A 12,353-nucleotide genomic window follows, 5' to 3' on the forward strand; every position below is an offset into this window, starting at 1 on the left:
ACGGATGGGTTGAATTTGAAACTAGGTAAGATTTCATACCGCATTGTGAAGAAAACCTTGGGAAATGGTCTTACTAGTCAACATTTCTATAAGAAATATCAGTCACCTTTCATTGCATTGCAATAAGTAGTTATGATGGTGACATCTTATGGTTTTCTTCTGCATCTTTTTGCCCTGAGATACCAAAAAAGGGATAACATATTATGCATATTTTGGTAATTTTACAACATGTACTTCCTACAATGTAATTGGGGACCTTCATATATCTGTCTTGTCAAAATCTCCATTATTGAGATCCATCAACTAATGAATGTGACCCACTGTGGGGAGGAGCATGATTCATACTTGATTGAATGTAACAGCACCACATAACAATATAAGGAACTGAGAAACTGAATTTCTAGAAGAAAAATCAGGGACAATTTAAGAATTCCAGGACATAAATCCTTGAATGTGACTTGTTATATCTGTCTACTTTTGTAGGTATGAAGAAGTAGACTCCTCTTACCACCAAGTTGTCTTGGCAGTTCCTGTAGTTCAGTATTTGTATTCTTCATCTTTATAAGCTCATTTGTCCTTTCCTTAACATTATCAGGTCAATCTGCTCTCTGCATAAAAATCATACTCTTCAGGGAACACAGGCTGTAGAGCTGATATTGTTGTATGTGTAAAGTACATATATTAAAATCTGGGACATTCTCTAATGTCTCTCCGTTGCTATTATTCTGCAAGTACCTTTAGTATCTGCAGGTAGTAATTTTTTATGCACAATTATAATTTTTAAGTTAATAAACTCCTTTTAAGACTTTGAGAGTAAAAATCTAGAGTGGGATGTGTTGCTTTAAGAGTTGATTTAATAAAGAATGGATTCTCTTTCTATTAACTCAATAGCATAATAATAACAACATTGAAACTTCACAAGTATTCCCTATTAATATGATACAAAAATATTTGTTGAAAGAAAGTAATTGTGCAATTCTCAGCAACTGTGTGATGCTCATGTAATGTTCCTGTGACATGACCAAACCAGGAAAATAAAAAAGTCGTGTACTGATAAACCCAGACAATGACGCATACAGCTAAAGTTGCATATTGGAGTTGCTATTGCACTACTCCAGCTGCCTCTCTCTCCATTTCTGGTGAGAATAATGGCTAAGCAGAAACATTTTTATTTTCCCTGTTGAGTCCTTCTCCACATGGGCTGTGGGTTCCATTTCTGAAAGTTTCTTCAGAGTGTCACTGAGCTCACTGACCGCCGGTGGCTTCCGTAATTAAAGTTTTTGAGATAATCTTTATCATCCTGCCCAGGAGCTGTTTCCCTGCTGGCTACAAGGGGATGATGGCCAGAGGAAGGCCCTGCTGAAGAATCAGTAGCAGCAGATTCTTCCTCTGCCCACCTGTTAAAGAAGAAATAGCCTTCCTCAAATGTCCTTCTTCCGAGGGGATTAGAGGCAGAAACTCCCAGATTTTCTGTGTCCCTGGGAGACAAGGCTGCTGCTGGATGTAGAAATGGTGACACACATAAGTGGCTGATGCTTTGGTCAAGGTCATCATTAGATGCAGGTGAGGCCACAGGTGCACTACAAGTACCTTCTTTTCTTGATCTTAGTTTCTGGATTTCAAGGTCCTGTTGCTCCTTAGGAAGTTTTTCTACTTGCTGTGCTTTCAGAACAAGAGATGCTCCAAGGGTTCCTCGCAGAGCAAAAATAAAGAACCTGATGAAGGAGGAAGGGAATGGATTTTTTTATCAGTGGGCTCATTCCATAATCTACATCACATATCCCAAATACAGATACTAATTTTCCATTGCTTTACAGACATTTGGTAGACACCTTATACCTGGCAGATGAAAGTTGACTCCTGGATCTTAACACAACATGTTACTACATATTTAGCTTAACCTGTATAGAGTCAACTACATGTATAGATTATAATTTTTTTAGTATTCATAACTACTTGTTTGCTGAACAGTGAAGAAAAATAGAAAAAAAATCCCAAGAGATGCAATATTTGAAAATATGGAAGTTGCGTTTATACTGCTAAAATAGGCTAAAGAAGAGATCTTAATTTGTTAGATAAGAGAAAATCAGAAGTTAAAAACCTCACCTTTTGGATTTTTTTCAGAAAGCAACAACAGAAATGTCCTCTCTGCCCTTTGCAGGACAGAGAACTTAGTAACTAAATATTGTGTGTTGTGAGACTGCATACATCCTCTCTCCATGTCATGTCAGCTTTGTGTGAAAATCAAAGTCTCTTTCAAAGCATCTTTTTATTAGGATTTGACCTTTACATAGGTGGCTTCAACATGTATTTTATAACAAACATGGGTACTCTGTGAAATTGCATTTTGAAAGGTGCCATCCTCACATCCTGCTGCTCAATGTATCTATAAACAAGATTTACAAGATCAAAAAGGCTAACAAGGTACAGAAAGGGCTTTTAAGGCAATGGATTTCTTGGGCTTGCACAAGCAGGAGTGGATAAAGTTTATTTGCAGTGCCTGTGCTCAGGCTGGTCAATCCCAACAGAATCTTGGATCTGCTCAGGAAGTGAAGAGCATGGGAGAGCCCAAGACTTTCTTTGTAGATTTGCTGTGGATCACAATGTCCTGTGTCTTTCCCCTCAGCTCGTTTTCTGTATCTTTTGTGCAAGTTCCAGGTAAATCAGACAGGATGACAGAGAAGGAGTGGGAAACTGTGTCTCCCATCCTGTAAACTGCTCTCAGTTGCTCCTGCCCTCCCACAGCCCTGGCAGGGCACAGGCCAAGTCTCCCCCTGAATGCTGCAGCTCATACAAAAGGCAGCATGGAAGGGAGGAACCCAGGAGGGCAATTATTTTAAAAAAACCTGTTAGAAGGAACCTCCAGACACCGAGTGAGGAGATAAGGAGCAGGCAGAACAGTGCAATGGACCATGGAATGGAATGGAAGTTAAAATTTAGTGCATTTCAGCAAAGGGTGGTTTCACCACTGCTGAGATCTGGTGGCGCGGCTCAGTTGGAGTAGAAACAGGGCCTGGATATTCTGCAGGTGAAGGAGTGTGCAGAAAATAATCTGGGGTACCAATATGAAGGAACAGCACTTGAGGATATGAATATACAACCCTTAACCTCAGTAACCTGCTGAGGCAGCAAGGATCTTAAGTGTGCTGAATTCCCAAGATGGAGACACGAGCTCTCTAACCACGTGCTTGATGCAGCTCTCAGCAGAAAGCTCAGGGTCAAAAATGTCACTGTGAATGAGGGCTGATAGGAAAACAAAAGTCATGCAGGAGCAAAGCAGACTGGAAAAGGATGCCCTGCCTAGAAGACATAAGACCTTACTGAATTGTGTTCTTTATTCTGATCTGAACTTATATTATATAACATAAAAATCACAAGAGCATCTCAACTCAAATGGGAAAATAATAATAGTTTGAAGAAAAACACCATCTATTGTTGAAAAGTTCCTTTTCTGTCAGAGTTAAGGCTCAGATTCTAATCCCTTAAAGCACTTACAAAATCAGATACTAAAAATATTGTCCTGAATTTTGTAATACCAGCATGCTGCATTACTTCATGGGAATTAGGATGAGAAGGAAACTAGCAAGATAGTCAAACCAACCCATTTTTTTCAATGTCCAAGCAAATAGCAAATAAATATTTGAAACAAATGGTGTAACTCAAAACATACCTGCTTTAAGAATTATTGAACACCAAAAGTAGTAATGTTCCCATATGTATATGGGAACAGAATAATTCTGTTTTTTAAACCATTTTTTCAGCAACACATCTCAATAACTATCCCTCTCCAAATATTATCCAGTCTCAATTAAAGTTATCTTTAACATATCTGGTTTTTTGCAATACAAAGTTAAACTAAAATTTTGGATGCAAGGAATATTTGTCATATAGAAATGCTCTTAAATTCAGCTTAGTAATGCATCATAATGTACTTAAAACCAAGAATACATTTAGTAACTCTCAAACATACAGGAATAATTCAAAGATTTGTTTATAATCTTGATTTCCTCAACAACATTGTGGTCATGACAGTGAATAATTAGGTAGCAGATCTGTACTGGTAAATTTTGATGCACCCCAAGAAAAAAGGTTTTCCTGATGGCAAAAGTAGAAAATATGTAGTGACTGACCTAGGGTTATATAACTGAATAAATGAATGGTTCATGAACTGGAAGGTTGAACTCAGGCATCTGACTTCCACTGTGATCAGTTATCCTGTGCAGCACGTGTCTGACACATCACATATCTGTACACATCCCTGTCGCTTCTTCACTCCCATGTCTGCAAACCCACAAAAGGAAAGAGGAGAGCGTTCAAACCTTGGTAAGAGCGCGATGACGGGGGTGATGAGGCACAGTAAATAGAAGGTGGGGTCCTGGAGCTGCCTCTCCATGATCCAGTAGGGGTTGGTGGGGGGGTTGCAGAGCAGGCAGGCAGCGTTGTAGATGACGGAGAAGATGAGGTACAAAGCCACACTGCAGATCATTGTCACCAGCTGCAGCACGGTCTGCAAGCACAAGGGATGCCAGTGAGACCCTGACTGGGTGTGAGACAGGAGGGGACAAAGGCAGCTGCAAAGAGTGCATCTAACAGTGCATTTTACTGAAATCTGCAGTAGGAGAAATAGCCGGAAAGTAATTTAGAAAACAGCAGTGAATATAGTTCTCCAAGTAACACTTCCTCATATACTGAGGTATGCAAATATTTGGTACTCTCCTGTCCAAAGGCATGATAGAAACAAATTCTGTCATTGTGCACATGAAAGTATTAACCTGGGGCTACTAAAAAATTCTGGCACTTTGTGAAATCTTAGTGTACCTGTTACTTACCTTTTGTGACCCAGAATTCAGGTAAATGACTCTGAAAGAGAATTCTATCCCTATACAAGATGCAACATTCACCAAAATACCCCCAAATCCAGTGCTTTCAACAGGACAGGTCAAATACATACCCATGTTTTCATTTCTAGAGCCTGGTGCAAGAGAATGGTCAGGAGGGAGATGGTGTTGATGGGGTTTCCAAAGGAAAACACATCTATGTCAGAGTCTTTGTACGTCTACAAAACAGGCAGAGAGACTGTGGTGAGCCCTGACTATTCAGAACTGAATTTACTACTTCTAAGGAGGACAGGAGAGTGAGAATATTAATAAGCCTGTTACTTACCAAATAGGGGACAAAGAAGCAAATGAGGCTTTGATAGAAGGCATCCAACATTGTAATAATAAAAGCTGACAAGTTGTATATCTGCAGGAGTTTACAGATAACAGTCATTATGATGGGATATACGTCTCTAGCCTGTCCTGCAAACATAATTGCTGTTTGTCTTCCATTCACACTACTAATTATTGCTAACTGGTTTCTTTCTATGAATAAATACCTCCTGAGCAGCTGATTAAACCAAAGGCTTATCTCTAAACAGGCATTTTATCTGTGTTAAGTAAAGACAGACCTTAGGAATTTTACCAAGTCTACCAAGAGTATTAAAAGCCAAATTTTGCCAATGTCAAATCTCTTCACAAGGGATGTTATTCCTCAAATTCTTTATCCAAGCTCCTTCTAGAGTTATAAAATTTGTCAAAAATCCTTTCTTCTAATGCAACACTTATTTTGTGTCATTTTAATTTGACTATTTGCCATATTTAAATGTATCTAGTGACCTATGGTGTCACAGCTCCCATGGAGTGGAATGCATTACTGGAGAGACAGAAGATTGGGCCCCTGTTTCAACATTCCAAGTACGTCTAAACTCTTTTCTTCCTTCCCTTATTCCTGAACAAAAACCCCCTGTGGTCCTTTGGGTTATCAAGCAGTTATTTCAGCAGTCATGACATACCTCTGAATTTTGTCCATTCTTGTACAGCTCAGGCAGACGTAGGAGCGTTTCTGCAGAAACATCTTTGTCAAGGGCTCCAAAGAGAAGAGGGGGCACTGAGGTGAAGAAGAGGTTGAAGAAAATCATCTGCCAGTAATCTAGCATGGTGCTGCCTGAGAAGCCACAGAAGAACTGGTACCAGAAGAGCAGGTTGACGTAGCACTGGAAGAGGCACAGACAAACAGACAGAGTAGTTACACCTGTGGTGTTTATTGAGACACTGGTTATTAACAGGGCCTCCTCTGAGGACAAGATTTTGGTTAAAGGCACTGCACTTCATTCCATAGAGCAATATACCCTAAGGGACTGTCTCACAGTGATCCACTGTGACAAAGCTTTTTAAAAGCCATTATGGTTCTTTGAGAACATATCAAAGAATAATTAAGTGAACTGTTCACAGCCCTGAGCACCAGATTTCAGAATCCTTTTGGAATCTCGTTGTCCATGTGGAATCAAAGGCCTGCTGCTCCCTAATGCTATGGGGGAGATTAAAGAACAGCAGCATCCTAGTCTGGAGAACTATTTCACATTGCAAATTTACAGCCTTTGAACTGTAAAAGGATGTCCAGTCAAAAAAAGCAGTGTTCATTTCCACTACAAATTTTAACAGTAATAAGAAGTAATCCTTATTGAAAATTATTAAAAACTTCACAAAAAACCAGATACCTTGAATTCTAGGTAAAAAGCCTCACATGCTCAGAGTGTATTTCATGTCAAATGGACTTGTTTTCCCGGTCTTGTAGACCATTTTCATTTTTCTTTTCCCGGTCATTTTTTCCACTTTATATCAGACTTCAATGCATAGATCATTTGCATATACATTAAATTTTTAATAAAAATGACAGATATGAATGCATCATTACTTGCAAGTGGTTTCTATAAAAATTCAGAGGTTTCAAGGCAGGCAGTTCTTAGTACACACTCATCTACATTCGAGTGCTAAGAATCTGATCTCCCTCATGCAAATTTTATTTTGAGGCTCATGGGTATCATTAATAAAGTTCTTGTGCTGCCATATAAAATTACTAAGCCTTGAGTCCTTTTTCCCTCTGGAATAATGCTATTTCAAAATATATTTAGAGCCTGTATGTTTCTCAATGCTTTATGCAGCACCTTGCTAAGAAGGAAGGGGCATACGATAAACTTGCAAAGTGAAGAAACATGAACTGTAGCTTCATAAAAAGTAAGAGTATAACCTGCAAAAACCAAAAACAAACAACCAAGAAAACCCTCAGACCTGGAATTAACCTTTGCTAGGATGAACACTTAAGAATCTTAATCATCTTACCACATTTTTGTAGAAAAAGTAAATCACCATCTTTGCCAGGCGAGCATAGCACCAATGTCCATGGACAAGAAGGAGCTTTTTGAGATGCTTAAATCGGGATATTGCAAAGTCACTGGCCATCACAGCCTTGGGGAAAAGAAATAGAAGGTCATTTACAATACATCCTTTTTACATGCTATGTAATGAAATTTGAACATAGACATTGAAGTAATTTCCTACTATTGAATATTGTAGAAGAAACAAACCAACAGACCTCAAGAACATAGCTGGAACTTTCTATCTCTGCAGAGCTCTCCATTTAAGGAGAGTAAGGAAGGGGGATGTGTGGGAAAGGATACAGGGCAGAAGCCGGTGGAAGGGAATCCACAAAACCTGGAAACCTGGAAACGCAGCAGCTGAGAAGATTCAGAAACCAGATGCTCACCTAACACTGGGCAGACATCTGCTAATTTTCCAGTCTCATGAGCAAACACAGGTTTGTCCTCACATGATAATTTTTGGCTCAAAATGCTCTTTTTCTTTTTGCGGCTGAACCCTTAATTACAAACTGCGTATTAATTTATGATGCCAACTTGCATTTTTAAGATGACTCTTGAGAGTGTAGGGCTGCTATGAAACTTATTAAGCCTTAAGGAACTACCTGACAAAAGAGGAAAGAAACTGAGAGGATACCTGCATGCCTTCTTGGCCAGAAATTCCAATTCCAACATCAGCTGCTTGAATCATACTCACATCGTTTGCACCATCCCCTAGAGTGGGAAGACAGGAGGGAACAATAACAATGCAAGAAAGGCTGCCTCCATCAGAAGCAGGAAATAATCTCAGCAAGGCTGATTATTTCAAATATTGTGTACTACCGTGCAGCTTGATCAGAACTGATGCGTGGCATCAAGCATGACATCAAGGCTCTGGTCTTGGTCTCCCTCCTTCCCTGGCTCCACCAGAGCACAATCCAGCACTGGGACAAGCTGGGTGGTGACACAGCAACCCCAACACCCTTTACATCAGCATCATTTTGTGTTTCTGCTTGGCCAAATCCATATGCTCAGGAACATGTTTTGCAACACCCTATTTCACTGAATTCTCTGAATCTATGACAAATTTGATTGCAGATGACAATGTAACAAGCCAGTTTCAAGAATTATTTTGCTCATTTCAACTCACAGCAATATGTTAAGTATGTAACCAAATTTCCAGGGAAAGAACAGCCATGCTTATTGCTTGCAATATGGAGATGGCAAATTAGGTTAGTTGATAAAGTAAATGAAGCAGAAGGTTGAAAGCTTATGGTTTGAACTGTAAGGCAAAGTAATATTTCAAAAATACAATAGACTTTTCTGTTTTGTCCACAGAGGTGTATTTGTTTAGTTTGGAGTCATCTAAATCAATTCATCAAGGATTTTAGTGGCATCACTTACCAAGTGTGGAAGGAAACTCAAAGCATTTCACAATATTTGGAGGTAAAAGGCAAATGAGTCAGTGCTTAATACCACTCTGATAATTCTGTTTTCACCAGGGAAAATCCTTCAGGAAAAGGGCTTTATGAAAAGATAAAATAGTGACTAATGATGAGTGATTTCCAGGCCCAAAACAAGGACGTTTTGGAGGCAATATGTGCATGTGTTTGTACTGATGTGCATGAAAGGGACTGCTGGGAGATTCTGAATTTGTAGTGCCTTCAGCCTATTTAAAGGGGAGTGGATTTGCTTCATGAAAGCTGAAGCAGGACTTTTATATGGTCTTTGATCAGGACAGATTAATCACTGCTGTTTCCTCACTGCATCTACCTGAGGCACAAAAATCTGCCCTGTACAATACACCCCCCACATTTCTCTCCAGGAAAGAACCCGCTTCCCCTGTCTGTGTGAGGTGCAGAGTGGAGGTACCTATGGAGAGGGTCATGGCTTTCAGCTGCCTCCGGACCAGCTTGACCACCATGCTCTTCTGCAGGGGCGTGGAGCGGCAGCAGAGCACGGAGCGGCAGTGCTGCGCCAGCTCCAGGAGCTTCTCCTCCAAACCTCCCTGGAAGATGATGCTCAGCGTCCTCCCATCCAGCACCAGCCCAAACTCGGGGCTGGGCACCTCAGGGGCTGGCAAAGGTGTTGGGATGATGCCAAAAAACTTCCTCCGTGGTTTGTTGCACTCGTAATTCTTCTTCACCTCTTCCAGGGTTAAATTCAAGAGAGATTCACAAGTTTCCTGTGAGAAAACAGAAGTGGTTCTAGAAATAGTTATCTCCATCTACAGCACAGCACCTTGCCAAATGTGTGTTTGTATAATCATGCCAGTGGGTTTAAGCCTATCAGATAAACATGAGGGGAAATTTACTGAGAAATTTACTGAGAAAATGCACTGATTCATCTGATTGGAGATTATTTCAATAGGACACCATCCAATCCCTCAGTGAAAACACTGCACATTTTATCAGCCAGTTAACTGAGGTAAGAAATTATTGTAAAAGAAAATATAATAATCTTTACATCAGGAAGGCATGTGTGCATTTATGCTGAGAGTTCAGAAATTAAAAAAAAATATTTTCTTTTAAGGAGATTGAAAAATCTAGTTCTGATATGAATGATGTGAGATATTGCAGCATTGGCTTCCACAAAAAATAAACTGTGGTAAGAGAAACAAGAGGTCCACATTTTCAAAATTATCCAAAACTTTCAGAGTTAGGTCTTTTCTAAGTCACATATCAGGTGTGTGTCATAATTAGAAACAGAAACAGAACTTCATATTTTCAAGCACTGTGCCTCAAACACAAAGTCCTTCTGTCTTAGCAAACCTGTTTCATATTGGATCAAGTCTCCTTTTAGATGCCAACAACTGGAATTGACTTATTACTAGATGGAAACAGATTTAAGGGGAAAACTCTCACCTCTCCCATCCAGATCTCCTAAACTGGCACATCACTATCAGAGAAAATCCAAAATGATATCAAAGTTATTTTGCTCCCTCTTAGTACTCAGAGTCCTCCTTCTGTGGCCCTGAATATCTGAGGAGCTAATCACTCCTCTTTCTGCCTTTTCTGTCAGCTTTATTGAGTGATGATTCAGTTCTATAATGTTATTTTCACTTTATGTAGCATAAAGTACATGTGTAGGATGTTTGCAAGATTTAAATTACACTTAAGTGGGAGGTTCTGGAATCAAATGTACCTCTGACATCTAATAAAAACCTGCATCTAGCATGAACACCTAAAACCCCTAAAAATATTGAAGAAACGTCATCTTTCTGTGAACAAACCAAAAACAGTAGTGGAAATCCTGGTTTGCCTGGACTTGCCTTTTGAAACAAATCTGCCAAGCTACCTAATTATGTTGCATCTTCTTGGAAGATATCTCATTTTCAGTGTTTGAATAATCTGCTGGGCTCAGGGGTAAGGAGAGGCCCTTCCCACTGACACCACTTCAAGACCTAACTCTGACAAAAGGAACAGGTTAAATGCTTTGTATATATTACTTGTGTCCCTTGCTGCTGCTATTGGGAGCCTCTTTCAGAAGTTTGTCTTTGGTTTAATTTTGAAAGTGAGGGAACTAAATCTTATTGTAGAGAAACTCCAGTGTCCCCTGAACCAAGGGGATTCCCAAAGTCCCCATGTGTATGCAGGTTGTTTCTGAGCCTGGAACCAGGGCACAGAGGCTGCTGTGAGTAAATGCCCATGCTGGCATTTCTGGGAGCCAGGGTGGTCCTGCCTGTAGCATCTCTGCTCTCGCACCACCCCTGTCTAATTTCCATCCCTAATGTATTCATTCTGCTTCCTGTAAAAGCAGATATCTGTTTCAAATGGAATTACACCTTGGAATGTTTTCTGTGCCAGATTCCACATCATCTTTGCCTGTTTCTCTATTTCCATGACATTGAAAGAGACAGATACTTGCACAGGGTTTTTTCTCGTTTGGAGAGGTACTAGCTGCAGACAAAAGCAGTTAGAAACCAGGCCATCTCACTGCTCCATGCAACTGCCTAAACCAGTCAGTATTTTAACAGTATTTACTTAATCCTCACAATAGCTTTATTGAGAAAAGCAAGCTTGTCTTGGGAACACTGGTTCTCTGGGGAGAAAAGCTGAGGCGACCCAGGTGGGTAACTTGTCTGGTCACACAGGGAAGCCCTGCCTGCCCTCCACAGCCTCGTGCCAGCCCTTGGAAGAGCTGAGCTCACTGTGCCTCTTGCTCCTAATGCTATTTGGGGCTTTTTGACTGTTCTTTGTTAAGTGAGGTCTAAAGCAACGGAATGCCAAACTGCAAGACACAAAGAAAAGGTAAGATAGGAAATTCTCTGCATTTTGTCTTTCTTTACTCACCTTATTTTCAGTGTTAATGGTGAAGACAGTGTCCCTTTGGTTCAGAAGCTTACAGGAGTATGCAATGTTAATTGCTGTCTCCTGTTTGTCTCCTGTCAACACCCAAATTTTAATCCCAGCTTCTCGGAGGGACACAATAGTGTCAGGTACTCCATCTTGCAGGCGATCTTCAATCCCTGTTGCTCCTGGGCAAACAGGAAAAGAAGAGAAATAATTATCTTTTTATTGAAAATCAAGTTGCTATTTTCTTGTTTAAAAAAAGCTCTTTGCTTTCCAATCACGTTGCTGAACTTATTGAGAATTGAACCAAGGTTTTTTCCAACAAACAAACATGCAGGCACATGATCTGCATTTGGATTAAGGTCTGAATGTGTCAACAATCAAGTTCTGTCTCTTCATTTTGCTTATTGCAAGAACAATGCATTTCATTTCTTCCTAATAATCCAAAATGACAATGTGCTGGCAGAGGAATCACAGCATATGAATTTTAAAAATGCTGCATTAAGTCCCATCAAAGCAACCAGAAAAGATGAACTTTGACTGTTTAAATGGATGCTGTCCCTGTTGTCAAGTCAGATGCTTCAGCCATCAAAGGCAGAAGAAACAGAACAGTACATTTTCTTTTTGAACATGCACAAACTTAGAAGCAGATGCCAACATTCATCCTGATGATGTTGGGAAATGACCATCTGAATGTTACAATACTCCTTATCCCTTCCACTAGAGGTCAGTTTGAAGATGCTGTAACTGCGGTACATTAAAGATAGATATTGATTTAGGCTAAGGGAACACTTTTTGCAAATTAAAGTGTGAAAGCACATAGAGCCTTAGTAATTGACAAAGGTAACAGACTCTGACAAAATCTGCATTACCTCTTATGTGGTCTG

The 12,353-nt window shown here is 39.9% G+C and overlaps 1 protein-coding gene across 1 annotated transcript in view; it reads right to left on the reverse strand.

Moving 5' to 3' along the window:
- Window positions 1–1,228: 1,228 nt before the first annotated feature.
- ATP10B (ATPase phospholipid transporting 10B (putative)) overlaps window positions 1,229–12,353 on the reverse strand; it is a 42,365-nt gene continuing 31,240 nt past the window's right edge. The window contains exons 13-21 of the mRNA XM_066559932.1: window positions 11,467–11,651; window positions 9,047–9,359; window positions 7,833–7,909; window positions 7,161–7,286; window positions 5,834–6,034; window positions 5,164–5,244; window positions 4,952–5,056; window positions 4,320–4,507; window positions 1,229–1,715 (exon numbers count right to left, since the gene is read on the reverse strand). Coding sequence (XP_066416029.1) covers window positions 1,229–1,715; window positions 4,320–4,507; window positions 4,952–5,056; window positions 5,164–5,244; window positions 5,834–6,034; window positions 7,161–7,286; window positions 7,833–7,909; window positions 9,047–9,359; window positions 11,467–11,651 — 1,763 coding nt within the window. The remainder of the gene's footprint in view (window positions 1,716–4,319; window positions 4,508–4,951; window positions 5,057–5,163; window positions 5,245–5,833; window positions 6,035–7,160; window positions 7,287–7,832; window positions 7,910–9,046; window positions 9,360–11,466; window positions 11,652–12,353) is intronic.

Source organism: Molothrus aeneus, chromosome 15 (genome assembly GCF_037042795.1).
Source record: "Molothrus aeneus isolate 106 chromosome 15, BPBGC_Maene_1.0, whole genome shotgun sequence".
NCBI lineage: Eukaryota > Metazoa > Chordata > Aves > Passeriformes > Icteridae > Molothrus > Molothrus aeneus.